Here is a 27,136-nt window from a genome sequence, read left to right on the forward strand (position 1 = left end):
TATACAGAGGTGATGGTAATGGATTACAACATACTAAATACAAAAAGAAGTCCATAATGACACTCAAAGGTTGGAAAGATTGATTAGATGAAGCTCTGTTTTACAGAAAAAGGCCAGCTAACATGCAGAAGGAATGATGGAATTAGAAAATCATTTTGTAAACTCCCGTAAAATAATTGATTTGGGCAAGATCAGCAATTAATCTTGAAGCCATAGGGTAAGAAATTATTGTGAAACGGTGTTCATGTGGCTTCAAAGATTACTAATGCCTAAAGATTGTAGTTATTTGTAACGGAACCTTTATGACAGAAGGATATGGCAGATACAACGGTACCTACCAAGAATTCAAAGTCTGCGTGACCAATAATGGGAGTAACTGACGTTATGTACCTCATGATTTGATGCAATAGGAAGTACATATCACCCTTGTAATATTCTTGCCAAGAATGTTGGAACTGAATCTAGTCATCAGAAAGCACTCAGACAAATTCAGATTGTAGGGAGTTCTAAGATTACAGACCTATAGTCTATAAAATGTCAATATCATGAAAGACAAAAATGAAGGCAAGGATAGACCATTCTAGATTAAAGGAGGTAGAGACATAGCAACTACATGCGAAGTATGATCCTTGAGTGAGTGCGTATGAAGTACATTTGGAGAACAATTTTTGAAAATCATATATGGATGATGTATTAGATTGTTATTTTATTGGTGTTATCTTTCTTGGATGTAAAAATGGGATTATGTAGGAGAATTTTTTGTTCTTAAACGATACATGATCAAAGTATCATGATACTCAAATTGCTTTCAGATGGGTCAGGGAATAAAGTAGATATATATTGAAAGAGAAAGGGAAGAGGGGAGAGAAAGCAAATGTGTCAAAGTATTAAAAACTGATGTATCTTCCTGATAATCTATAGAACCGCCTTTTAAATTTTGCATATCATGTTTCCCTCATTAGTTTGACAGAAGCTGCTATTTCACTCTCTCACCCTCCACACGCGTGTGCAGTCACGCACATGCACACTACCCCTGCCCCCAACTCCTTACATGCACTACATAGCATAATGCACTACAAAGAATGTGGGCTTTAGAGTGAAATCTAGGTTTAATTCATTATAATTCCACTTTGCTCATTCAACAAATGTTTATTGAATACCTGCCAGGTGCCAGGCAGTATACAGGGGTTTTTGCAGGGAACAAAAGAAGCTTAAATTATAGTGGAGGAGAGAGTTAGTAAATAAACATATAAAAAATATACCAGTAAAAATTGTGATACATGCTATTGAAAAAAATCAGAGTACCATAAACAAGAATAATAGACGATATTTAACTTAGATTGGAGGATGGTCAGAATCAACCTTTCCAGCAATGTGATCTTGAGCAAAAATTATTTGAATTCTTTCAGGATTGGTTTTCTTATCTATAAAAATGAAGATAACTTTATCATTTGTGAAAACTAAGTGTGATAATATAGAAAGTACCTGGCACATAGAGAGGAAACTCAGTAGATAATACTGGCCTTCTTTTTAGAAACGTGCTTCTTCTCTCACAGGATTCCTGTTCAACTATTTTATTTGGTTCATTTGCTGATACTCCGTAACCTTGTCTTTTTGGTTCCACAGGGCTCAGAATGGAATGCCTCGAACTTAGAGGATTTACAGAACCGAGGGTAAGCAAGCATCACTGCTTTATCTTCACCCTTTTCAGTCAAAGAGGTGTTAAGAGTAACTTTAAGCTTAAGAGTTACTTCCTGTTGATTCTAATCAGGTATAATCTCATAAAAACTAAAACCGCTATTCTCCCACTGTTTCATCCTCCCCAGCAAGAAAGATCAACTATTTCAGTGGAAAGTCTTTCAGAATCACATATGCAAGCCTTTTCCTGCTGTTTAAAAAACAAATGCGGTTATTGGTTCCCTTTTTTTTTTTTATGAGCAGTTTAAGGATTCATGGCACAATTGAGGGGAAGGCACAGAGATCTGCCAAACCCCCCCCCCAAGAATAGCCTCCCCCATTATCAACATCTGCCCACATCATAATTATCCAAAGTTCATAACTCATAGTTCACTCTTGGTGTATACATTCCATGGCTTTGGCCAAATGTATAATGTATCCATCGTTATGGTATCACAGAGTATTTTCACTGCCCTGAAAGTCCTCTAGACTCCACCCATTTGTCCTTCCACCCCCAACCACGGCAACCACTGATCTTTTTACTGTTTCCATAATTTTGCCTTTGGTTCCTATTTTGATGTAAGCGTACACAGTTCTGCGTATGTTGGATTCATAGCTGTTCACCATTTATTGAGCATCTTCTCTGGGCCAAGCACAGTGCTAGGTGCTAGGGATCCAAAGACAAATGAGACTCAGTCCCTGTCCTTTTATAGTAAAGTTCTTAAAGACTAAGTAAGTTATAAATATAAAATGAACAAGCTTCTGAATTGAGCAAGACCTACCTTGTATTAAGAAATGTGCTTCTGAGCAGCATGGTTATTGAGTTTTATTGTAGCCATTAGAGACCATACTGAACATTCAGCAAGCAAAAAGCTGCCATTCTTCCCTTTTTACTTCTTAGCTATTGCCTGAATTTTTCATTGAATTTGGCCTTAGGATGTCAGACCATTCCAAAAAGACAAGAGAAAGTCATGTCTGGAAATTGGCCTTGCTAACTCTTCATTGTGGATAGAAATCAAACCTACTGAGCCTCAGAGATAGTGATGGCTGCCTGGCTAGTTTGCTGGCTGCCTGTTTTCTCAGCTACAAGTCAGCCTTCTGGCTATCTTGAACATGATTAGACACGTACTCCCGACTTTTCTCCCAGAAGAAAGGTATCTCATAATTGCTAAAATCAACTTGGGAGCAGGATTGGAGCCAAATGATTATTTAAAAGTGTTCCAGGAGGGAAATCTGGTTACTTAATTTAAGATATGAAAATAAATAGAATTTGGAAAGTTTAACTTGATATGGATTAAGTCTAGCGTTCTTGAAAGCAGAGACTATATCTTAGTTTTGTGTAAAACACACATCTACCTAGCTCAGAACTTTATACCTAGTGGGTGCTCAGTAAAGCTGAAGGAATGATAGAAAAATCGACATCCTGACTTGCCGAAAACTGCCACCTAGCCTAGATACCGTGTTTAATATGAAATCTGAGATTTGCTATAGCAGTGTTTGCCAGATGCATTGGTATCACATCACTCATACACACTCTTTGACTTTAGAATATGCTCTGGCATTTGACTTACAACTCCAGCTGGAGATGAGAACTATTCGTGTCATTTCCTATTTATAAGGCTAAATTATAAAACACAGATACATAAGACAGTATGGTTGGATAGTCAGACATCTCCTTGTTTCTTAAATTTACTGGTTCTTAACCTTGTGTGGGTGAAGAATTACAGTTCAGAGATCCATACACAAAAACATGAATACTGACCCCTGTGTGTGATTTAAGGGATTTTCTAATGTGATTTTGACATTAAGGCCATTTTCAGCCAGCCTACTGACTTTAGACCCCAAGTGAAGTGCCACTGCATATAGAGATGGCCAAGAAGTTTGAAGGAGGCCAATTCCATTTGGTAGTGGCCGCCTAGGGAAGTGTGCTTGCCTTTTTTTCCTTGATAGTTTTATTGAGATATAATTCACATACTATACAGTTTACCCATTTAAAATGTACACTTCAGTAGTTTTTAATGTATTCACAGTTGTACAACAAGCAATTTGAAACATTTTCAGCACATAAAAAGAAGGTCTGTACCCTTTAGCAGTCACCCACATTTCACTTCTTCCCTGTACGCCCTAGAAACTAACACACTTTTTGTCTCTATAGATTTGCCTCTTCTGGAAATTTCATTTAAATGGAATCATACAATATGTGCTTTTTTAAGAATGCTTTTTTTTCACTTAACATTATGTTTTCCAGGTTTATTAATGTAGATGTACTAATAGTACTTTGTTCCTTTTTTATTGCCAAATAATATTCCATAATACACCGTATTTTGTTTATCCATTCATCTGTTGATGGAAATTTAGGTGTTTCCACTTTTCGGCTATTAGTAATACTACTATAACCATTCATGTACAAGTTTTTGGTAGACTTATATTTTCCTTTGTCTTGGGTTTCTACCTAGGAGAGAAATTGCTGGGTCATATGGTAACTCTATGTTTAACCTTTTGGGGAACTGCTAAACTGTTTCCCACAGTTGCATGTGCTTATTTTTTAAATTAAAATGAAAAAAAAAAATCCTTTCTAGTAATGGACTTTAATGCTAAGTTGAAACAGATGCAAATCATGTCCCAGAAAAATTTTAGTTTCTTAACCTTAACCAGAGAATTGGTTAGCAGTGATGCTCCCTTTCTGTAGTCATTTCTCTGACTTCAGAGATTGGGTTTGTAGAACCCCACGTGTGGTACTGAGAAGGAAGCGGTTCAGAGAGAAATGAGTGAGTCTGTGTTGGGTTGTTGGAATAAACTCCAGTGATGTGTAAGTCCACAGTATTGAGAAAAGATCATCCATTTGGCAAATTAAACCCAAGCATTTACTAAGATTGCACAGTGAGAGAGAGAGCAGAAGATACAGAAACCCTTTTCTACAGGCCCCTAAGTATGGGAGAACTCTCAGACACATTTGCTGCCATAGCAGCCAGGAATGCAGCCTAGAGAGTTAAGAGTTTTAAATCCAACTTTCTTCTGACCCTCCCAGTCCTGGCCTCATTTACATTTCATGTAGTTTAGAGAGAGTAATAGAGCAAAATCTGACAATTGGGCATTTAGGAAGAGAGGAGGAAAATATTTCTTTTCTGGTTTGTCTTTTTTTTTCTTGAGGTACATGGTTTAATACAAATGATTTCCGAGGAATAAGTTATGTTGTCAGAAATTTTAGTTGTGTGAAGAGGAATTTTCAGATCATGGGCCTCAAGTTGATTCTTTGGATTAAAATATGAGACCTGTTTTCAAAAGACTATCAAAAATGAGACTGTGTAACTATACATAAACTAAAAGTGGCGTTTAGATGTTGAACTTGGTAGACAACTTTTCTCCTCATATCTCCCTGGTGTCCAGGAATGCTCAGGATCCTGTTACACAGTTTCTGTACTAAGTAAGTACAGCCTCTTAGTTGTTTACCTTTCTTCTGTCTATTTAATTTCAGCCTAGGGAGTGAACAAGTTTTAAATAAGAAAACGGTGCTAGAAATTGAATTTAGCCTTAGTAGAGCCCATATTCTCCGTTGGTTTCCTCACAGGGTGCGGTATATTTTGAATGTCACTCGAGAGATAGATAACTTCTTCCCAGGACTCTTTGAGTACCATAACATTCGGGTGTATGACGAAGAAGCAACGGACCTCCTGGCTTACTGGAATGACACGTACAAATTCATCTCTAAAGCAAAGTGAGTAACGGGTCCCGAACACGTATTCTTACCCCTCTTACTTGTGCACCACACGTGGCTGGGGCCTAAAGGCTGTAGATAACTTACTGATGGTACTCGAGGAAAAAGGAAATAAAGAACAAGAGAATCCTGAGATTTCTTTCTTGGTTTTTTTTCCTTAGAGGAGCAAAGATTTTTATTAAAATGAAAGTACAGCTCTCTTACAAGAGGGGGTTCCCGAAACTGTGAGGCCCCCGGAGATTTCCTAATCCTAGGGAAAAGATAACTAGCGGCTTAATACTTTTCTTTTAAGTAGATGAAGCCCCTGGAAGAAAATGACCTCATGTTGACTATTTCCACTGAGCGAAAAAGTTAAAGTAAATAAACATAAGTGGCAGCAAAAGAAATAGCAATGAGAAAAAGAAATTCTGAATGAAATGCTTAATTTGCCAGTGGGTACGTTTGGAAGTTATATAACAGAAATTATTATTCCAGGTAGATGGAATACTGGGTCCTCCTCTCTGAAGACAAGAGATAAACGTAGCCAAGCTTTGGAAATCTTTTCTCTTTTTTTTTTTTTTTTTTTACTTTATTTTTATGGTACTCTAAATAGTGAAATTTTTCTCTGACCTTTCTATTGATGTCTTCCTTAAATTAATTGGTCTCTTTTTAAAATTTAATTGGTCCTTTTAGTAAAGCTCTTTAATGGTATTATTTTAGTGTTGAGTATAATTAATATTAATATGTCAGCACTGACTTTTTTCTTTTTAAGTCCCTGGGGATCACTTTGCCAATCCTCTCTGCCTTCAATAGAAGGAACCATAAATGAGTTCCCCCTTCTGATGGGACCACATTCAAATCATCCCTAGCAGATGAGAAACACTTCTGTTTTTAAAGTCCTCCTTCAAGAATGATCCCATACTTCTCTTAAGGACCGTCACGATCAGGCAGTTCTTCCTCTAGTTACCCTGAATTCCCATACTCTAGCTTTGGTCTCATTCTCTCAGAAACAGCATTTTGTATTCTTGAAGCTTTTTATTAAATTATTCCCGATAATAAATACCACTCACAGAATGCTGACTATGTGCCAGGTACTTTACATGTATTCTCTCATGTGATATTTTCCAAAACCCGGAGAGGCATATATTGTCATCCTTCGATGTGGACAAACTGTAGAGATGAGTTCTGGAGAGATTAAGTCATAAGTGGTGAAGAACCACGATCACGTCCCATTTCAGAGTCCATCACGGATATAGGAATGGTCTTAAGGAAAGACGACTGGAAAAGACTAGGCAAGTTGTCAGGGGCCCAGCTAAAGAGACGAGAGTCCAAGGTGACGCCCCCAGGCCCAATGAACAGTAAGGCTGATTTCAGCAGGGCTGGGATTAGGGGAGGTACATGAGGCACCCAGATTACACGTAAGCAGACACTCACTCACGCTCAGGTCAGCACGTGAGAGTGACTGCCTCCTTAAATGGCACCCTGGGCAGCTCACGTGTTTCACTCTAAATCAGGGCCCTGAATTCCAGATTCTATATACAAATGGGTGGGTTTAGGATTCCTAGGGTGATGCCAGGCTTAATCTGGACAATCTAGCGTGGAGGGCGGGGGCATGTTGCAGGGTGGGTGTAAACCTGAAAGGTGCTCGTAAAATTGGGTTAGGTGAGAACTGACTTCAGATCCTTCATTACGTGAGTTAGAAGCCATCCACGGAAAAATCCCAATTCAAAATGATGGAATGTTTTCATGGGAGTGGATTTCATAATTGTATTTTCTTAGGATTGTCCAAGATTGAGCACTTTCCATGCTTGCAGGCATAGACCTGAAATTAAATGCATTAATGTTGTCAGAGCTTGATAGGGGCATATAGAGCCCGCGTCTGAACTCCACCTGGGTCACTGGGCATTGGCTTCCCAGCTGTAGGATAAATGAAAACCCTGTGGTGCCATAAACAAAACAAGTGTTTCCTAGTCATTTGGGATAATCTACGCACACAGAGACACACAAAACACCAACTTTACAACACCAAAGTGTAGCATCTAATTGACAGGTTGGAGGTTAATCTTACCTTCCTTTGAGACTGTTTCACTTGTTCCAGACCATTCTCTGCATTCCTGTAGCTTATCTGGCTCACTCTTTTTGGCACTTAAACTCATGCCTCCTTGTACTGGTACTTAACTCTTTCATGTGTTTCTGTCTCTGGCAAAGGGATAATAAGTTTTTGGAAGGAAGCTTGTCTATGGTGATACAGTGAGCGAGTGAATGAATAGATTTCCCGTTAGGCTGACATGTGGATTTTTTTTAACTTATTGGAATAGCCACGTGGGAAGAATTCCAGCCTATGTACACCACTGATATGAGTAACCATTTTTTGGTCCAGATTTTAAAATGTTCCTATTTACAGCTGACAGACCTAATTATCAGGTCCAGAAGTTTTTTCATACATTTATTAGAAGGCTTGTATTTAGAGGCTTATTCTGTGCCAGATTCTGGGTTATTAGCCAATTAGCACAGCTGAGTGATGCTCACACCCCAGGTAATATCCTCTGGCGTGTTAAGATTGAGGCATTTTGTTTTGTTTTTTAGAATCACTTTGTGGTAACCTTGTTTTCTTGTTCTTCCACCCCATTAAAAATATTTGTTGCTCATTCCACCCTCCTCACTGAGGAAGCCACATGGTGTGATACCTGGTCCCGTCCAGCTCTACAGCCGGTCCCTAGACACAGCACGGGTGGTGGTGTTGTGAAAAGTAATATCCAGGGCTACATCTGAGGAAAGAGGAGGGTTGGTTTCATCTGGTGTGTGCTTTCCTCCAGGGACAGAACCCTTACTGGAACTTGAACTGGAATCAATTCAGAACATTTGGATAAATTAGATGAATCACTGCCACACCTGTAACTCAAGAGCGTGCCAGCCATGAATCGCGCCCTTGGGGCTATGAAAGGCCTGGCTCTAACCACACACAAAATGGGGTCCAGTCTCAAAAATGAAAATTCTCTCCTGACAATCTGTGACCAGCTGGATTGCATTTACCATTTTGATGTCTAATTGTCTGCTTCTCCCACTGAGTCCTACTCTCTAGGGCGAACTGTTACTTATCTGTGCCTTGCAGTACTTTGCGCATTGTTTTACACATGGTAAATTGCCTGGTGAGCGTTTGCTGAATGAATTAAAGAGGCTTAATGTTAACATTGAATATTGTCTGAATTGCCTGCCCTCCCCACACATTCAATTCTAGATGGATACAAGTGCGGGAAGGTGGGCTGGATTGCATAGCAAAACAATGGAAGGGCAGGACAGGAGACCTGGAAACATTTAGAACCCAGCTTTTAAAGTCTACCCACTATTGTGTTGTGTGCTCCTTACCTCCAACTCCCAAACCAGGAAACACGGATCTAAGTGCCTTGTGCACTGCAAAATGGGAGTTAGTCGCTCGGCCTCTACTGTGATTGCCTACGCAATGAAGGAATATGGCTGGAATCTAGACCGAGCCTATGACTACGTGAAGGAAAGACGAACTGTGACCAAGCCCAACCCCAGCTTCATGAGACAACTGGAAGAGTACCAGGGGATCTTGCTGGCAAGGTGAGTCTTTAAGTGACTTTCTCCGCTGTTCCCTCGGGCAAGGTGAAATGTCCTTCTCTGCTGTTAGTTCTCAGCCTAACTTGGATGTGTCAGATGTTTTGCAAATTGAAAGCTATCCAGTTTTTTAAAAATTAAGTACAACATTTAAAATTAGCATAGAAGATTAGGATTTAATAAAAACTAAAGACATTTAAACTAAAGGGTGGAAAATATTATTCCCTTATTTGGGTTCTCAACTAGATACAGATTTTAATAAACTCTTCTCAACATCTGCTAATGCCAGATGCAGCTGCCTTGTCAAAATGGATACTGATTACTCCCAAGGTAATTGTAGGCGTAGCTGAAATTCTTAGAAATTTTTTGGCCCATTTGTTTAAAAAAAAAAAAAAAAAGTACCTGCTGCTGCTTTGAACTTTTTTTTTTCAGTGCTTGGTTTCACTGAGCCCTCTCCAGTAATTTTGGTCATGTAACGAATCAGCAGAAATGGGATACATATAACTCATTTGAGGTGTGAAATAGCTCTCATTTTCTTTTAAATCTTTTAATACAATTTTATAGATATGCTTTGTAAAAATGCAAAAAATTACAAAGGGAAAAAAGTCCTTTATAAACTCAATACCCACAGAGAATGGTGGACGTTATCTTAACCTATTTCTCGAGGTCTTACTCTTATCACATATATTGACGGCTATTTTTTCATAAAAACTGCCCTTCAGCCTACCTCTTCACCCAGCATTAGGTCTTTTTTTGTTTTAACTGTAGCAGTGTTTATTGGGCACTTACACTGCACTTAACCATCACTGTTCCTTTTCCCCCCAACTTTATTGAGCTACAATTGACATATAGCATTGCGTAAGTTTAAGGTGTGCAGTGTGTTGATTTGATTTATATATTACAAACTGATCGCCATCGTCGCATTAGGTAACACCTTCATCCCTTCACACATTTTTTGTGGTGAGAATATTTAACATCTACTCTTTTAGCAATATTCAAGTATATGATTCAGTATTATTATCCATAATTACCATGCTGTACCATAATTACCCAGAACTTGTTAATCTTATAACTGGAAGTGTGTGCCCTGTGACCAGTACCTCCTTATTTTACCCAACCCCCGCCTCTGGTACCCAGCGCTCTACTCTCTGTTTCTGTGAATTCAGCTTTTTTAGAGTTTACGTATAAGTGACTCCATACAGTGTTTGTCTCTGTCTACCCACGGCTAGGTCTTGAACACCTTCCTGTATCAATAAGAACTAGCTGTTTCAAACAATAGTTTGGTCATGGGTTATAAAATGATTAATTGCACTATTTATTACCCTTTTGGTGATAAAAGCCACCTTCAGCTGCTCTCAGGAAAAAGATTCAGGATTTAAGGATCAGTTTCCTTAGAGGCCACATAGTGGAGTTTTGTAGAGTGCTACAGTAGGTGTTGCTGTGTTTTTCTTGTAGGCAGGTTCTGGGTGGTTTTGTTAGGGTGAAGGCACAGCTGCCTAGAAGCAGTGGGGCTGGTGCCAGAGTTTGACTCCAGTGAGTCTCATGACTTGTTCTTGACTCTTGAATCTGGACTGTGTTTCCCCTGAACAAAATGTTACATAGCCTTCCAGCCTATCCAGGCAGAGGGACCACCCTCCCACCCCCGAAGTATTGTGAAAATGTGGCCACAGCATAGCATTATGGTTTCCACTAAGAAAACCCCTCCCGTTTACTCAGTACTTGGCATAATTTCATCCGAGCCGTTCTCTTAAGAGGCTGGGAGGATACGCAAGTCTCCTTCACTTACGAAGAATTTATAGGTCTTTGGGGCCAAATTTTGATGACATTTTTAGATTAATCAGAAGGTAGGACACTGCAGTCATTTTTGGCACAAGAAAGAAGCATGTGAGGGTTGGATGAGACATAAATATTGTATATTCCCAGACACACACGACGGATGTTAGGCAGTGTCCTCACGTGACCCACTGAGAGGAAGGATACGATGTGTCCTGCCAATTTCAGTGTTTATTCTGGAATCCCAGGCTACTGCAAGCTGTTGGGTTGGGTTTTTTAGCATATGTGGTTTTTCTTAGATGTTAAAGGAATTTCAGAAAAATCTTAGATGAGAATAAGAAGAGCAGCATAAACCCACAAATCACCCTGCCTCTTTCCTTTCAGTTTCATCCTGCCTTACTGGGCTTGATTCACGGAGGGAGGGGCACACCCTGGGGAATGAGAAAACCACAGAATTTGAGTCCGTAGGTCTGGTTTCCGTTCCTGGTTCACCCCTTGCTGGACCTCTGAGAAGTTACCGCACAGTTCTGATCCTCACCTGACCCCATTTATAAAATGAAAATCAAGAGACCTACCTCACAGAGTTGTTATAATTACAAATGTGTACAAATGTACATCACGTACTGTTAAGGGTTGTGCAGATGTGATGCTCCCCATCTCCCTCCTCCAGAAAACACATACGCATGTGCCATTTCTTTCTTTCTGCTTCATACATGTATATACCACTTATTTCCTCCTCCTTTCTCCAACCACTGCCTCCCGCCACCCACAGACACACCAACTCCATTAGAAACTGGACTCGGAAGTGGTCCTGGAATTTCCTGTATTGTGATGTCTCCTAGATTTGAAGAACTGGAATCCAGTACTGGGGGTATCACTTAGGCTGCTTTCAGCTGCAAGTAATAGAATACCTCTATCATTGGGATCGCAGCAATAAACTGCATACTCAGGATTATTCGAGGATGGCTTTATAAAGGGACTATTTACAAAGGTGTGGAATGGAAGGAGAATACGGGACTTGTATCATTAGAGCTGTTTGTTAATCACTCCTAGGCCCAACAAGGGGGGAGCACTTACAAGAACCTAGAAGGAGACTTCTGGAGAGAAAGGCACCTTCAGAGAGGAGCAGTAACCTTCAATTAGGACAGAGCCTGCCTGAAATGACCATGCAAGGAGGAAGCTAGGAGAGTAAATGGTCTATTTTCACTGTCCTCCCTCCGGTTGCCTTCTGGGGTGCCCCATTAGCCGAACCCCACAGAAAACAGAAGACAAGGGGGCCCATTGATGTGGTCCATAGATTAGCCTCAAGAGCAGAGAACAGGGTGAAAAAGCTGAAGAGTGGGTCTGCAAACAAGATATCCGGCCTAACACCCAGCTAGATGTAGTTTCAAAAGATGGACCATTGAACATCACTTGTAACCAGAAGCACAGAAGCAGACTCCGTCATGGCTCGGTGCTGTAATCAGGGACTTTGATACTCTCCATCTTTCTGCTCTACCTTCCTTGGTTAATAATGGCTTGTTCCTTGAACTTGTTTCTTCATGACTACCAGATGTCTGCACATTGCCAGGCGTCTACATGTAAATTCCTCAGCTTCTGGCCGAATGAAGGGGCATTTCCATTATAAGGGGGAGACCTTTCCCTGAAGCTCCCCAGTAGACTTCCCCCACAAGACTCATTGGCTAGGACTGGGTCATATGCCTAAAACTAAGCACTGGCTAGGAAAATAGAATTTCCTGAACTGGCTAAAACAAATTCACATTTACCCCCCGGTGCTAGGGAAGTGCCACATTCCCTGAACCCATGGGACGGTAAACACCCCAACCAAACCAGGCCTCTGCCGGTGAGGAGAAAGAGTGGGAGTGCCTGCTGGGTATGCAGCCATTGGGGTGTCTGCAGTCTGTGGTGTGTTGTCAAGAAACAGCACTTGTAAGCTAACCGGCCAACCACCTGCAAGTGCCTGGGGCCCAGCAGACTCTTGAGTGCTGCTAGAATGTTGCTCTAGGGTGTGCAGCTTAGAAGAGCAGAGAAGAAGCCCCAGACTCCTGTGACTGACTGAAGCTCTGTCGAGCTTTGCAGCTTAGGTAACCAAGAGAGGAAAGTCCTTAGAAAAATCCCACTCCTTCTGTTTGCAAAGCGATTCCATTTCCTGTCCCAGTGCTTAGCTCTTGTGTTTCATATCTTCTCCCAGGAAGTATGTGGTTTTCCCAAAGAGATAGAGCCCAGATCCTGGCATTCTCTAGCCCCTGGTTGTCCAGGTTGCCACTGGATGCTTACCCGGAGGTGGCAACACTCTGTTTGACGCTATTAGCTTGGTACGTTGACCTCTTGGTAGAAGAGAAGTTTAGCAAAGTGATACCACGTCCCTGTAGTGATTTATGAATTGCTTACAGTCCCTTAATCAGAATGAGTGGGTGTGGGCCAAGTAGCGATAGCCCCTCTGGGGACTATTTGCATCTTTCAGTGTGTCTTTAAGAGCCTGGGGGCAGCTAATATTTAATATTCTCCCTTAGACCTTAAAGGGAGGGTATCATAAAGCCACTGATATTGTTCATATCTAATTTTATTTTTTCTGTTTTTATAGCTGGGGGAGGGGAGTGAGGCAGGAGGGAGGGTGTGTGTGTGTGTGTGTGTGTGCGCGCGCCCTCGTGCATGTGTGTGTTTTGAAACCCTCCATTACACTGCCAGCGGCCCTGTCTGTTATTCTGCCCTGTGATCGGGCAGGTACCTGGCAGATTTATGTTCCATTAGACAAGTTCAGGTTTCAGGCTTTTGCAAGCTGACCATGTGTCTGTGGTATTAGGTTCCAGTGTATAAAGCAAGTAAGAAAAACTGTGTGGTGGCCAGGGAGAGTTTGTGCCACATGTCCTCATAGATGTCAGCTTTGATTCTCTGAACACCCCTGTCCCCAGGGCCAGAGGAGGCAGAGTGGTCTTACCTGGCTTTGCTGGTGGAGACCTCACTGAAGTCTGGTTAGTTGGTGCACAGCGGTCAACCAGCAGGAGAAGGCGTAGATTCCTGGGCAGGTGACAGCCAATCACAATCGGAGTTTAAAGGATTTCTTAATAGCTTTTCAGAGAAATAATCTGAAAGCACAGCACACAGAAAATGCTCTACTGAAGCTTTTTCTCTTCCTCTTTCTCCTTTCTACAGGCTGCCTCATGCCCTAAGAAGTAACCATAATGCCCTAAGAAGCCTGATTTTACTATAACAGTTACTGTATTTTTTTTTTGCAGTCTTTCTCAGTACAACTTTTTCAAACATATAGCAGAAACTCAAGCAAGTGGAGGCAAGAGAATGGGCTATCATGTGTATCCTGTCATTTAGATTTCCTTCTTGTTCATTTACTAAGTAAAAGGCCAAAGTATTACCCAGAATGACCCAATCAGCTCATGTGTGTCAGTGTGTTTATGTGAATCCAAATTCAGGTCAGAGCCTACTCGAGGGGGAAAGAACCTGAGACTTGGTTGCGTCATTCGGGCCACAAACCAACTCTGAAGTTCTCTTTGGCAACTTGTTTACTTGCTGCCTACCTAGAATAGGTTGGGGAGGGGGAGTCAGCTGAGTTTAAAATAATAAATATAATCTAATGTCTTACATCTATCCCTACCAGTAATGGAGCATTAGAATAAACTGGCTTGGGAAAAAGCTTCACTGAAAAAGAGTTTGGTGTTACCGGTGATTCTTACATGCCCTATGACCCACCTTGTAGAATATATACAGTGTGATTTCATTTATATAAAGTTCAAAACATGCAAAACTGAGCAGTGTCTTGTTAAGAACAAAACAATGTGATGACTCTGTAAAGAAAAGAAAGAGAATGAGTGATCAGCGCAAAATTCAGGACAGAGGTTACTAACCCCTGAGGGGGGGAGAAGGGGAGGGGTCAGGAAGGGCCGTGTGGGAAACCATGGTAACGAATATCTTGTACCAGGTAGGAGAGCTGCCTACCACGTTCCCTGCAGGTCCTATTGCAAAAATGAGAAAGGGGGCAGAGTCGCACCTATCTTCAGATTGGGGTATTTCTTTCTCCTTTATAAGTTGGTGTCAGTTTAATTCCAGAGCCCTGACCCAATATTTTCTGATGATTATCTCCTCCAGGAAGAGAAGGAAATCCCTGCTGGGCAAAGCAGCTGTGATGTCAGCCACTTCCTCTGAAACATGTACTGTTTGTGTCTATTAGCATAACTTCCGTTTCTCATTCCCCACTGATGGGTTAGTGATTTACAGGCAGTTTTAAAAGTCATACTTCAGAATGTTCTTAGACTCATGGAAACATCCCATTTGCCTGTTGACTGATTTTATATTATTAGAAGGACGAGAACAGCTGCTCCCCGAGATGTCTCCCCAGTCATTTGCATGAGAGGAATTGTCCTGCCATGGTGGCTGAGAGGACTTGGTATAGGTTTGAACGTCTTCATGATGGCTGAGGGATAGAAATTGGAGAACACAGTCATATTTAGGTCAAGAAACAAGGGTGTCTAGATATAAAAGAAGAAACTTTCAAGGGAAGCACGTGGGCACTGTTTGGTCAGAATGTACAGTTTAGGCCTCCCCTATGCAACCAGTCAGTCAGCTTGCCCCTCCTCACAGCCACTCACGCGTTTGGGATGTGTGATATGTTGTCTCCTCCTAGGGGTGGCTGGCGTTCTTGCAGCTTGGAAAGAGTGAAAACCCTACCTTACACCCAACTGATCGGTTATAGCGTGTCTTCATAAACAGATAGAGCTGCTCCCTCCCCAGAAAAGCATCCTTTTGCTGTGCAGGTCTGAGTCAGAGAGAGCCCCACCCAAGCAGCAGACAGGCAGGGGGAGCTGAGAGCAGGTGCAGAGCTGAGAACAAACGGGTTCACATTAGTGCAGGCGCGTGACTCAGCAGAGATTTACAGGCCTCTGAGGCAGGCGTGGCCCTGAGCCCGGGGTAAGTTGTTTTGGGCTGTTTCCCATTCTGCCCTGCAGTTAGGTCACTCTTCATCAGCTTGTAAGTCATGGAAACCATACCCCATAAACCATTTAGTGACCTATTCCCTGGGCAGGTGATCGTGACCACCCACAAAGCCACCTTTCTCGTTTTGGCTGGGGCTTTGGGAACTGTGCTTCCTTGTTCGAGAGTGTGGTTTGAAATGAAACCTCATCCTCACATCAGACCTTCCTTCCCTCCATAAAATAAACCGAAGGGCGGATGGGGGTGGGGGCTGGGTGTGTGCGTGTGTGTGGTCTTCCTTTGGCCTACCTGCTTTTCCAGGTGTCACCTTAGCTCAATGGTTTTTATCCACAGATCCTTCTGAAAGGGACCTCTACTTCATGCTCTTCTTCTGTTCTGTTACCAACCTTTTCCTCCATGTTTACTAGCCTCACGTTTGCTTTCTAATTCAAGAACAAGTACCACCCTCTACACACTTCCACGTCAGTGGTTAATCCTATATCAGCTTTCATCCCAATTGCGAGGATTTGTAATGGGCTCCAATAGACTGTTTCTCTTTGTAATACTTGAGTGCTGTTTTGTTGTAGGTTTTTTCTGGTTATTGTTAACCATTCTCATTATTTTAAAAATTCAAAAATTGTAGAAATACAGAGTATTGAAGTAAAGCCCTCCCCGGAAGTATTTTTGCCTGCCTTGAAAGAACTACCAGTTTGGTGCTATTCCTCCAGCTTTTCTCCTACACTTGTTCTAACACGGGAACTGACCATTTCAAATGTGTTCACCATGCTTTTTCACTTAATAGTGTGCCTTGGACATCATTCCACTAAACTACCTGACTTTTTGCCAGCCTCCTAGCATAGAGGTGTATGAACTGTAATTGAAATAAATCCTCTTGGGGGGGTGGGGGGTCTCATATTTTTGGGACCAGTGTTAGAGTGAACATCCTTCTGTGTATATCTTTGTGCATTTATAGTAGTATTTCCCCATGACAAATTCTTAAAGAATTGTTGATTAAAGGGTCAAGTTTTGAATGTTGTTGCCAGAGTTTTCACTCTTTAAATGCTACAGTGCACATTTCTACCAGCTGTAAATGAGAGGGCTTGTTGGGCCATACCATCATCAACGCCTGTTAACAACCATTTGAGTTCTTGTCAGTCTGATAGGTAAAAAGTCAGATCTCACCCATTTGTTTTTGTTGTTTTGCTGTTAGTTAAATTGAACATCTTCAGTTTAACTTTATTTGGTTATTGCCTGCGTCCATTGGGCAGTAACAAAGCATCTTGCAGGTTAAGATTTAAGTCTCCCTGGGAGTGGTTTCCTGAGAGGGTGTTGACTGTTGTCATAAACCAGAGTAAGGCATGTCTTGTGTATGTCCTCCACAGCAAGCAGCGGCATAACAAGCTCTGGAGATCTCATTCAGATAGCGACCTCTCAGACCACCATGAACCCATCTGCAAACCAGGGCTAGAACTCAACAAGAAGGAGATCACCACCTCAGCAGACCAGATCGCCGAGGTGAAGACCATGGAGAGTCACCCACCCATACCTCCCGTCTTCGTGGAACATGTTGTCCCACAAGATGAAAATCAGAAAGGCCTACGTACCAAAGAAAGAGTGATCTGCTTGGAGTTTACATCCAGGGAATTTCATGCTGGACAGATTGAAGATGAATTAAACCTAAATGACATCAATGGATGCACGTCAGGGTGTTGTCTCAGTGAATCAAAATTCCCTCTTGACAACTGCCATGCATCCAAAGCCTTAATCCAGCCCGGACAGGCCCCAGAAATGGCCAACAAGTTTCCAGACTTAACAGTGGAAGATTTGGAGACAGATGCACTGAAAGCAGACATGACCGTCCACTTATTGCCTATGGAAGAGTTGACATCTCGCCTGAAAGACGTCCCCATGTCCCCTGATCCTGAGTCACCGAGCCCCCAGCCCAGTTGCCAGGCTGGCGTCTCAGATTTCAGTACAGACCGCATTGATTTTTTTAGTGCCCTGGAGAAGTTTGTGGAGCTTTCTCAAGAAACCCGGTCACGATCTTTTTCCCATTCAAGGATGGAGGAACTGGGTGGAGGAAGGAGTGAGAGCTGTCGCATGTCAGTGACAGAAGTAGCCCCTTCCGAAGTGACAGCTGACGATCAGAGAAGCAGCTCTTTGAGTAACACTCCGCATGCCTCTGAAGAATCTTCGATAGATGAGGAACAGTCAAAGGTAAAAACTGTCTTTATAGTTCTCCACCTAATGAAGTGCTCTTCAAAGACAAAATATTTGGGATTCAGCTGTGTCCACTTTATTTTTGATGTTGCTGAAGATTTAGGAAGGCAGCATGGGAGAGAGACTTTCCTTGAAAACATATAGAGTTCAAGTATTTTTTTAAATCAGTTGCCTTTGAGGAATTTATCTTTCCAGGTTTTAGGTGTCATTGGAAGCACTTCCGAGAAGGGATGAGGGAAGAAGGGATTAGCCAAAACAAATGTCCTGGCGGAATAAGGAGAGGTCCCCTCCCTGGACCTCTGCAGTTCAGATCAAATCTCACCAGCAGTGAAAGGCCAGGGACTCATATGCTGCCTGAGTGAGACTTGTGTCTCTCTGAGAAGATAGATTTGTTTGGAAATTTCTTTCTGTCTCAGAAAATTCAGATACTAGACATGTGTAAACAGGTGTTGGAGTAGCACCTGATTCCCATGCTGAGTTCTTGCTATTAATAATGTTTCTGAGTTGTTCCTCATCTCAAACCCTGTGTTATTCAAGAATTGAGGGATGATTTGGGCAAGTGATTGGAGAGCAGACAGAATCCGAAGATTCTTCTCAGAGATAGATGAGCTCTAATGAGCCATCTCAGACCAGGGAAAGGATTACTGTGTATCATCATTTCTAAGACGCACACTTATTCTCATTTTGACACCTGAAATTAGGATGCATTTTAATCAACATAATGTGTCAATATAATACAGTAGTTGGGAAGTAAATGATGACAGATTTACTCTAACATATCAAACCTCACTTACTGAATTCAGTGGAGCTGAGTAGATTCTTAACAGCTCCTGATGTCTTATCTACTTATATTCACCACCTTGTCCATTACTCATCTGTTCTCTCTCCTTAACTGTACCCCAGGGCAGTCATCGTCTCTGCTTCTGTCTCCTCTTCCCAAAGCCTATGCCTCTGTGTTTCGTTTCTGCTGGGGAACCTGAACGCTTGAGCTCTCCTTTGGACCAGTCGGTGGAGCAGCTCTGACAGAAATAGCTCTTTTGCAAGTCCCTGGTCATATGAGCACTCCCCCCACAGCCCGTACACACACCAGGCCCGCTGTGGCTTCTCTCCCAGTCTTGGCAAGTTTACCTCTGCCTCATGTCCTGGCAGATTTCTCCCAAAGGCAGAACTGACCTTGTTAGTTTGTACTAGCTCAGAGTCGCTTTTGAAGGGGAAAGACCAGAACAATGCCTAGAGAAATATTGTACTTTGAAGGCTTACAAAAATGTTAACAAAGTACATTGATGGTCATAACGACGTCACTTTAAGAAGTGTCCAAGGACCATGTCCAGATGTTAAAATTCTTATTTCTTTACTATAGGACTTGTTTTCGCATTGGCCAATTTTCTCTGACCTTGTTCTAAATCCATCTGGGAATTCGTAACTGGTAGAAGAGTAACATGGCAGAGTCACAGTTTCTTAGTTTGCTCAGGCACATGGCAGCATAAGACAAGTAAACCTTTCCCGGGGGGAGCCATGTGAAACTTGGAAATTGTGTGTGATCAGACACAGAGTGCCCTCATGTGCTGGGATGCTGCTGCTAGGAGAAGAAGTGGGAGGACGTGGATGCAAGCTGGCAAGGGGAGAGAAGAGAGCAGTGTCTCCAAATCAGACATCAGATGATAGCCTTGTCCATCTTGCGCTAACACGGGGCATATCTAAGGTGGCCACAGGGCCCTTCATGCAACGATTCCTTTCAAGCCAGGTTAGACTGACTGGAAGTTGATAGGCCAGAGAGGAAAGTTTTCATTTACCCCATTATGGCCTAAATTCTGAAGGCTCCTGGTGTTAGGAAAATTAGGAGCCTCCAAGGCCAATTGCTGTTCATTTTTGGAGCAAGGTATTAGATTGGAATCCTATTTGAGTAAACAGAACAGAAAGTTCAGTAGACAGTGATACAGCCTGTAACTAATTTTGTATCTCTGCCTTTGATGAATGTTTTTTTCTTGTATGACAAAACAGAGTACAGTCCTGGGCAGAAGACGGTCCCAGGCACTCCATGACTCGTTTCCTCACAGCCAGAAGGTTCTCCTGGATAGAGGATTAATAAGCAAAAAAAAAAAAAGAGTAGTAAACAAAAAAAAGGCATTTTCAATTAGACTATGATTCACCATAACCATGTCACTATTGTCTCCTCTCAGGCAATCTCAGAACTGGTCAGCCCAGACATCTTCATACAATCTCACTCAGAAAATGCAATTTCAGTCAAAGAAATCGTCACTGAGATCGAATCCATCAGTCAAGGAGTTGGACAGATTCAACTGAAAGGAGACGTTCTGTCTAACCCGTGCCATACACCAAAGAAGAACACCGTCCAGGAAGTGCCCCTCGAGGGGGCCCAGGCCCTGGAGCACAGACCTGGACATGAGCAGAATGAGGGTCCCTGCACAGCCCAGCCTGAACTAGCCAAAGACTCAGGGAAGTGGGACCCAGAAGGCTGCCTAACCGCACACTCATCCACCACAGACTTGGAAGAAGAGGAAGCAGCTGAGGGGGAACAAGAACTCTGGGGCCCCGGGGTGCACCCAGGTGCCAAGTGGTGCCCTGGCTCCGTGAGGCGGGCCACCTTGGAGTTGGAGGAACGCTTACGGGAGCGCCATGGTGCTGCCCCCACTGCTACCTCACTGTCCACTCGCAAGAATTCCAAGAAGGATTCCTCTGTGGCAGACCTAGCACCGAAAGGGAAGAGTGATGGAGCCACCCTAGAACATGCATTTGTCCCCAAGGAAGCAGAGATGAACAAGGGCAAAGGGAAAAGCAGTGGGTCTGAGGCTGGCTCACTGCCCCACTGTGAGCAAGACGCCGTCATCCCAGCGCCCGCGCTGCTGGAGTTTCAGCCCTTGCCGGCTCCCCCGGGGTGCCCAGGGCCAGATACCAGGACAGAGCAGGAAGGAGGCCTGAAGGTGCCGAGGACTGGGGTTTCATGCCAGGGGTCTGAGACGCAGGCCTTTCCTCTTCCCCTTCCCAAGAAGATAGAAATCATTGAGTATACCCCTACGGTCACGTCACCTGATCACACGGGGCCAGAGGGTGAAACGGCCACGAGTGAAAAGAGTGGGGAGCAAGGACTAAGGAAAGTGAAAGTGGAGAAGTCCATCACTGTCCTCTGCGCACTGGATGAAAATCTGAACAGGACGCTGGGCCCCGACCACGTTTCTCTGCACCCCAAAGTGCTACCTCCGCCTCACTCTTCATCTCCTGAGCACAACAGGCCCGCTCACCTGACCTCTACCGTGAGCAGCCCTGGAGACGGCGACAGCGGCCCCTCCGCAGCCCTGGACACAGCAGCGCCTTTTGTCAGTCACACAACTCACATACCGTCTGCCAACTTGGATTTCCTGCATCCCCAGACTGTGGTCCACCTGGAAGGCGTCACAGAGCAAAGCAGCACCACAGACGGCGAGCCCTCTGAGGAGCAGTGTGGCCGGAAAGAAAATCAGGAGGGTCCCCTCTTCAGTGGCCGTGAAGTGCCATATGAGGGCTCCCAGCTAAGTAGTGAAGACCTAAGTTTAACTAGCAAACTTGGTGACAACATTGGGAAGTTACAAGAAAAACTAGACCCATCACCTGCAGCCTGTAGCCTCCCACATAGCTGTAGTGGTGACAGTAGAAAGGGCCTCAGCCACAGCCCCCGTGCGGTGAGGGAGCGCACTCAAGAAATCGAGTCCCGAGCCGCGTGCCAGGGAGGGCTCCCCAGACCGTTCTACATGCAGCGTTCAGCCTCCCTCGCCAAGTTAGGTTACTTGGACCTCTGTAAAGACTGTTTACTGGAGAGGGAGCCTGTCTCCTCTGAGTCCCCTCATCTCAAACTGCTTCAGCCCTTCATCAGAACGGACTCCGGCATGCATGCCTTGGAGGCCCACGAGCCCCCAGAAAACCCAGACGCCCCCCAGATCCCAGAGCCCACCAAGTATTTTATAGAGCAACTTAAAACAACAGAGTGTATTGCGCAGAGCAAGCCCGTGGAGAGGCCCCTCGTACAGTACGCCAAAGAGTTTGGTTACAGTCAGCAGTGTTTGCTGTCCAAGGCAGGACCTGCATTGACTAGTTCTGAGGGAGGCCGGCCTCTGCTGCAGACCCAGGGGCCGCAGTGGGCAGGCGCAGCCCCGGCGCTGGCTTGGGCTTCCCGCCGGCAGCAGCACAGCAGAACTCACCCGCTTAGGAGGCTGAAAAAAGCAAATGATAAAAAACGGACAACCAACCCCTTCTATAATACCATGTGATTCTGAGCCTACACATGTGACTTTCTAAAAGAAATGTTTGTAAAAGGGGCAGGTGTAATATGTAAGGAACATGCACTTTATTGGTTAATTTTATAATTTTTTGGTCATTTTACTGTTCCTGGCGCATGCAGGGTTTGGGTTTTTTTTTTTTTCTCTGTGTGTGTGAAAGAGAGATTGATTTGGACGGCAAGACCATTTTATCATTTTTTTATTTTTAGAAAATTCAAACCTCAGAAAATACTCATTTTCATAGAACACCTTTATCAAAGGGAAATTGCTGTTTTTCAGTCAACTGCCACCTGCTTCTCTCATTTTGCCCTCTGAGAGAAAAGGTGTGCTTGCTTGCTTAAGAAAGGAAAGCAGATGGGGACAGTGGGGATGGAGCCGGAAGTTGGAAATGCTCCCCTGGGCCTGTGTGTGGATGGTTTGCTCTTCAGACCTGATGCATCAGATGGGCTGAAGGGCAGCAGGACTGGACGTCAGCGTGCTGTCGGCCTTGGTCCCCAACCCCGGCCTGTTGGAATTCCTGAAGTGGACGAGTTCTGCTTTGCCTTGGGGGCAGGGGGGTTCGGGTCTTCTGGAATCCATTTCTTGTACTCCAGAGTGGATCATTTCAGAAAGGCATGATATGATAATGGCCGGCGTAAACTTACCAAGCAAAGAGGTTTTACCCCAAGCAAATAATTTTTTTTAATTAAAAGCAAACCCCAAACAAAATCCGAGAGGTCCTCTGTAGAGGAAAGCGTTAGGAGGAAGAGGGAAAATCGGGGGTGGAGAGGCTGCCGCCCCCAATGTTAGGGTCCTTGGGCTGCGCACAGGTGGTGGTCCTGGCCCTCCCTACCGGAAATGGGCTCTGCAGCATCCTCCCAGCTCAGATCCAATAGCGACAAGTTTGAAAAACAGCAATTGAAAGTCAGTGTGTTCTTGTAAAATGAATACATAGGTAGGGTTTTAACCCTTTCATTACTTGAATAATTCTGTGGGTCTTTTGAGTTTAATGGCCATATTTTTTTCAATTTATTTTCCTCCCTCATGCTGTTTCTCCCAGTGCTGCCTGTTTTTTTTTTAATTTCATAGATGATATTTGAATTGTTACATTACATATGTATAACCTCCATTGAATGCAACGTTTTCTTTTTGATACTATCACTGTTAACACTTGACATAAGTTTTTTTCCCCTTTCTTTTCCTGGAAGATTTGTCATTGCTCTAGTTTATACACAGTATTTATGTACATAATGTCACTTTCTTACAGTGTTTTGTTGTTGATGTTATAGGGTCTTTTTGATTTATTCTTTTTAAGAAGGAGTAAAGCTGCAACTGGAAAACACAGACACCACAGAAATAAAACTGATGAGTGTGGGTAGAAATCTGCAGAGTATATTGACAGTGGTTGTAATTGTTTCAATGGAGACTTCTAATTGCCAGCTCCTGCCAAATTATGTGTCGTTAGTGACTTCCTCCTCAGAGAAACCCCTACAGGTTCCCATTAGATCACAGTTTGACTGAAGGCTGATTCCTCTCTCAGACTGAAATCTCAGAACATGGTTTGCAGGGAGCTGAACCACAGCCAGGGCGTGTGTGTGAGGGCTCCTGCTGCCCAGGGTGGAAGCTCCTAAGGGATTAGGTTTGGGAGGCTGCAGGGAAGCCTCAGCCCAGGGCAGTCGCCTCTCATGACTCCGGTTAGGACGCTGTCGCTTTGCTGCTGTTGTGGCGATCCTTACATAGGAGCACCTGCTGTAAACAAGCCACTTTCTGCTTCTTACCGAAAACAGATTTCGCCTAGAATGAGACACCCTCTGCAGCTCATCAGAACTGGAGAGGTTTGCAGACTTGCTTCCCGTTTGCTTTGGTTGACGTCCCCGTTGCTAAGAGATTGACCGAGTACAGACTTGAGATTTAGGTTTTTGGTTCATCACAGCCCTGAAAGGAAGAGAGAAGTTCACAGACTGTCAAGGTGATGTCAGAGGCCAGTGTTTGGTGGGGGCAGGTAGTAAGTAGGGTGACCCAAAGGGGAGAGAGAATGGGGCTGAGGCCACTCATAGCTGCTCGGGGGAGCTGCGAATCTAGTCACCGTGTGGAAGCCATGGTTGGGTCTGATGTCACTGTCAGGAGGCAGATTGGACAGAAACCTCCTGCTCTAAGTGTCTTTATGGTGTAGTGATTATATGTACCTGTGCTGTCCCTAAATAGTTTCCTTAAATGTTCAAATGTATCGTCCACACAGCTTTGTGATTCCAGGACATTTAATGTGTTCTAAAGTGTTTCGTTAGGTGGCGTGTCCCAGTGTGAGGAGGCTTGCAAGACAGGGCTGTGACTTTCCAGGGTTCATCCACCGAAACTGGCCTATCTTGTTGAGGCAATTGCACCACCACTATGAGAGGGAAAGGACAGGGAATTTTGGCACGGGTGGGGACAGGAGGATTTGCATGGAGGTTAAGAGAGTGGTGTCCCTTGCGATGGTGACATCCCTCACATCGAGAAGTACAAGCAGGATAGTCAAGACTGTACTGTTCTCTCTCCTCCCCTGCTGCTTCGTTCAATGCTCAGTGCGTTAAATAACAAAGATGGGGAGGAAACCTGCTAATGCTGTGAAGAACAAAAACTTTGTGAAAAATAGAGGAAATGTTCTTGCTCTGCCTTTTTTTCTAATTTATTTTTTTTAATTTGTTTTTTTAACATTTAATTTACCTGCCTAAATAAACAGCCTCTACCGGGTCTGTAATTCAGTCTTGCCATGGGGTTTTGCCAGCTCTCAAACTCCCACAACTGGGTGTTCTTGTGTTCATTTACGTAGCTGAGCGGTGTCCAGGGGAAGAATATGATGAGTTATCAAGGACTTTTCAGACTTCTCTACAAACTTTTTTATAATCTCGGGTGGCCCGTTTCCCTTTTCTGTTCATGGACAACCCAGCCCTGGAACAGCAGTTCTGGTAGATTGAGAGATGAGTAGGAAAAGTCTTGACCTCTTGCTCAGTGCCTCTCTTTATCTTTATTTTGAAAACCACCATAGTCTGACTCTCACTTTCTCTGAAGGGGGGGAGAGTGAGAGAGAGAGCATTTTGGTGCATTGGGGTAAAAGCCCCAGGAGCACAGGTTTTGAGCTGTAGTCTGGATGGTTACCTGGTCAGTAGGAAGGAGAGAAAGCCCAACCCTTTCTTGACTTTAGAAACACTTAGGAGTAGTGTATAGCATACGTAGTAGACGTATAGTATTGTAGTATAGTAATATCTCTCCTCGTTTTGGTTGCCTTTCAGATTCTGAATGTTTGGGATCATTACTAGCATCTCAGCCTCTTCCGGCTCTTTTATCTCGCATTATCCTGGTTCTGTACCTTTATCCCAACTGTGTTTCCTCTTTCTCGTTTGGGAATTACCAAGAGCTCCAAAGACAGCCTGAGGATGACAACCCAGGCTCTGAGGTCCCCTCCTGCTAAAGGGCCCCAGACAGATGCTGTTGGATAGACCTGAAGCTTCTAAGACGTGGCAGCTCACAGAAATCACCCGCTCCACCTGAGGATTTTAGTTCTGAAGTGATCTAGGCATGTTTGGTAAAGATGTTTTTGTGGGAGTTGTTTTCTTTAAGAAGCATTATGCAAAAAGGGTCACTTTTAAGGGCATTTTAAATTTTTTAAACAAAGCCATTCTTTGGCTTTTTTGAACAACTATTTGTGGATACTTTGTTTACATTGTGTATTAAAACATGCATCGTCTTGACGGCAGCTCAGTCCCCTCCTCCAGGCACCCAGACCTGACTGTCCTGGGGGTCCTCCCACAGCAAGGCTGTGGCGTCAGCTCTCCTGGGTCGGCGGGGAAAGCCTGGAGCTGACTTCCATCCATGTCCTGCACTCCCATCCGACACTCTGTGGAAATAGTCGTCATTTCTTCAGTGATTGTGTGTCTTACAGTGATGGTTGTAATGGTGAATGGCTAGTGTCGTTTTTTTGCTTTTTGATGGTAGATGAGGTGACATTTTAGCTCTTTCAGCACCAATCCAACTTAACAGGATCTTGGACTTTGTTTTCCCTTGCAAACTAAAAAGAACAAGGCATGTATTAGGCATAAATGTATTTGCTTCCCGACCCCCGTATTAGGGGAGAGCCTGCCACCAAGGCAGGAAGCCGCACACTCGTAACCCTCCCAGGGCTTGAGGTTCCTGATGCCACAGAGAGCTACTGCGAGGTGCTTTTGTATCTTTCCAGCCTGGAAGTGGAGGGTGACGAGGCCTGGCTCCTGCTATGAAAAAAGAACCAGCCTCGTTTTCTCAGTGCCCCAGAGATCTAGGACAGGATTTCTAAACTGGAATTATCCCTCGTGGGCTGGAAGATGCCCCAAGGGGTGTATGACTAGTGCTGCCATCTGTGTCCTCATCTCGACCCTGGTGGCAGCATCCTGTATACACACGCAGAGCTCAGGCCCAGGGCTTAAGTCAAGCTGATGACCCAGTCTGAAAATTGGGTAACTGGCCCTGAAAGGTTTCCTAATCAGCCCACAAAGAATTGTTTGGTTTTTATGTTTCATTGGGTTTTGGTTTGCTCGGTATAGCTTAAGGTGCCTTTTTATTTTTTCTTTCTACATTATTTTGTAGGACTTGTTCTAAATGTGGAAAACAAGTCCAAAAGACTCTCCCATTGACTGTTACCTTTACCCCAGGCCACCCCAAACTTTTATTCTCACATTTTATTAAAGCAGGTGCTCCCTGGAATCTCTGGGACCTTTTTGAGGCATTTGAAGCAGAATATAAAGAGTGGTCTCATCCCCTTCCTTAATCTTCCCGGTGGTTGGGATGTTCCACTTGTATCATAGATTTTTTTTATTACTGATGTGCTCCGCTGTTTTTAATGTGAACTTGTGCGCAAATGTGCAGATTAAATGTTCTTGTTACAGACTGAATAAATTTTTATTTTGAAGATGAAACACGTGTGCTTGATCAAGTGCCACAAAGAGGGTGGATGCTGGAGAAGGTGGAGGGATTGGAAGAGAACACTGATGGTAAACATGAAGCAATT

At 43.6% G+C, this 27,136-nt stretch overlaps 1 protein-coding gene across 4 annotated transcripts in view; it reads left to right on the forward strand.

The window, feature by feature from the left end:
* SSH2 (slingshot protein phosphatase 2) overlaps positions 1-27,044 on the forward strand; it is a 226,641-nt gene extending 199,597 nt beyond the window's left edge. For all 4 annotated transcript variants that reach the window (XM_019739497.3, XM_074320331.2, XM_019739499.3 and 1 more), the window contains 5 exons: positions 1,627-1,673; positions 5,246-5,392; positions 8,756-8,956; positions 17,029-17,863; positions 20,047-27,044. In XM_019739497.3, the coding sequence (XP_019595056.3) occupies positions 1,627-1,673; positions 5,246-5,392; positions 8,756-8,956; positions 17,029-17,863; positions 20,047-22,128 (3,312 nt within the window). In that variant the 3' untranslated portion in view covers positions 22,129-27,044. The remainder of the gene's footprint in view (positions 1-1,626; positions 1,674-5,245; positions 5,393-8,755; positions 8,957-17,028; positions 17,864-20,046) is intronic.
* Positions 27,045-27,136: the final 92 nt, after the last annotated feature.

This window comes from Rhinolophus sinicus, chromosome 12 (genome assembly GCF_057876585.1).
Source record: "Rhinolophus sinicus isolate RSI-liver-muscle chromosome 12, RSI-T2T, whole genome shotgun sequence".
NCBI classification, from domain to species: domain Eukaryota; kingdom Metazoa; phylum Chordata; class Mammalia; order Chiroptera; family Rhinolophidae; genus Rhinolophus; species Rhinolophus sinicus.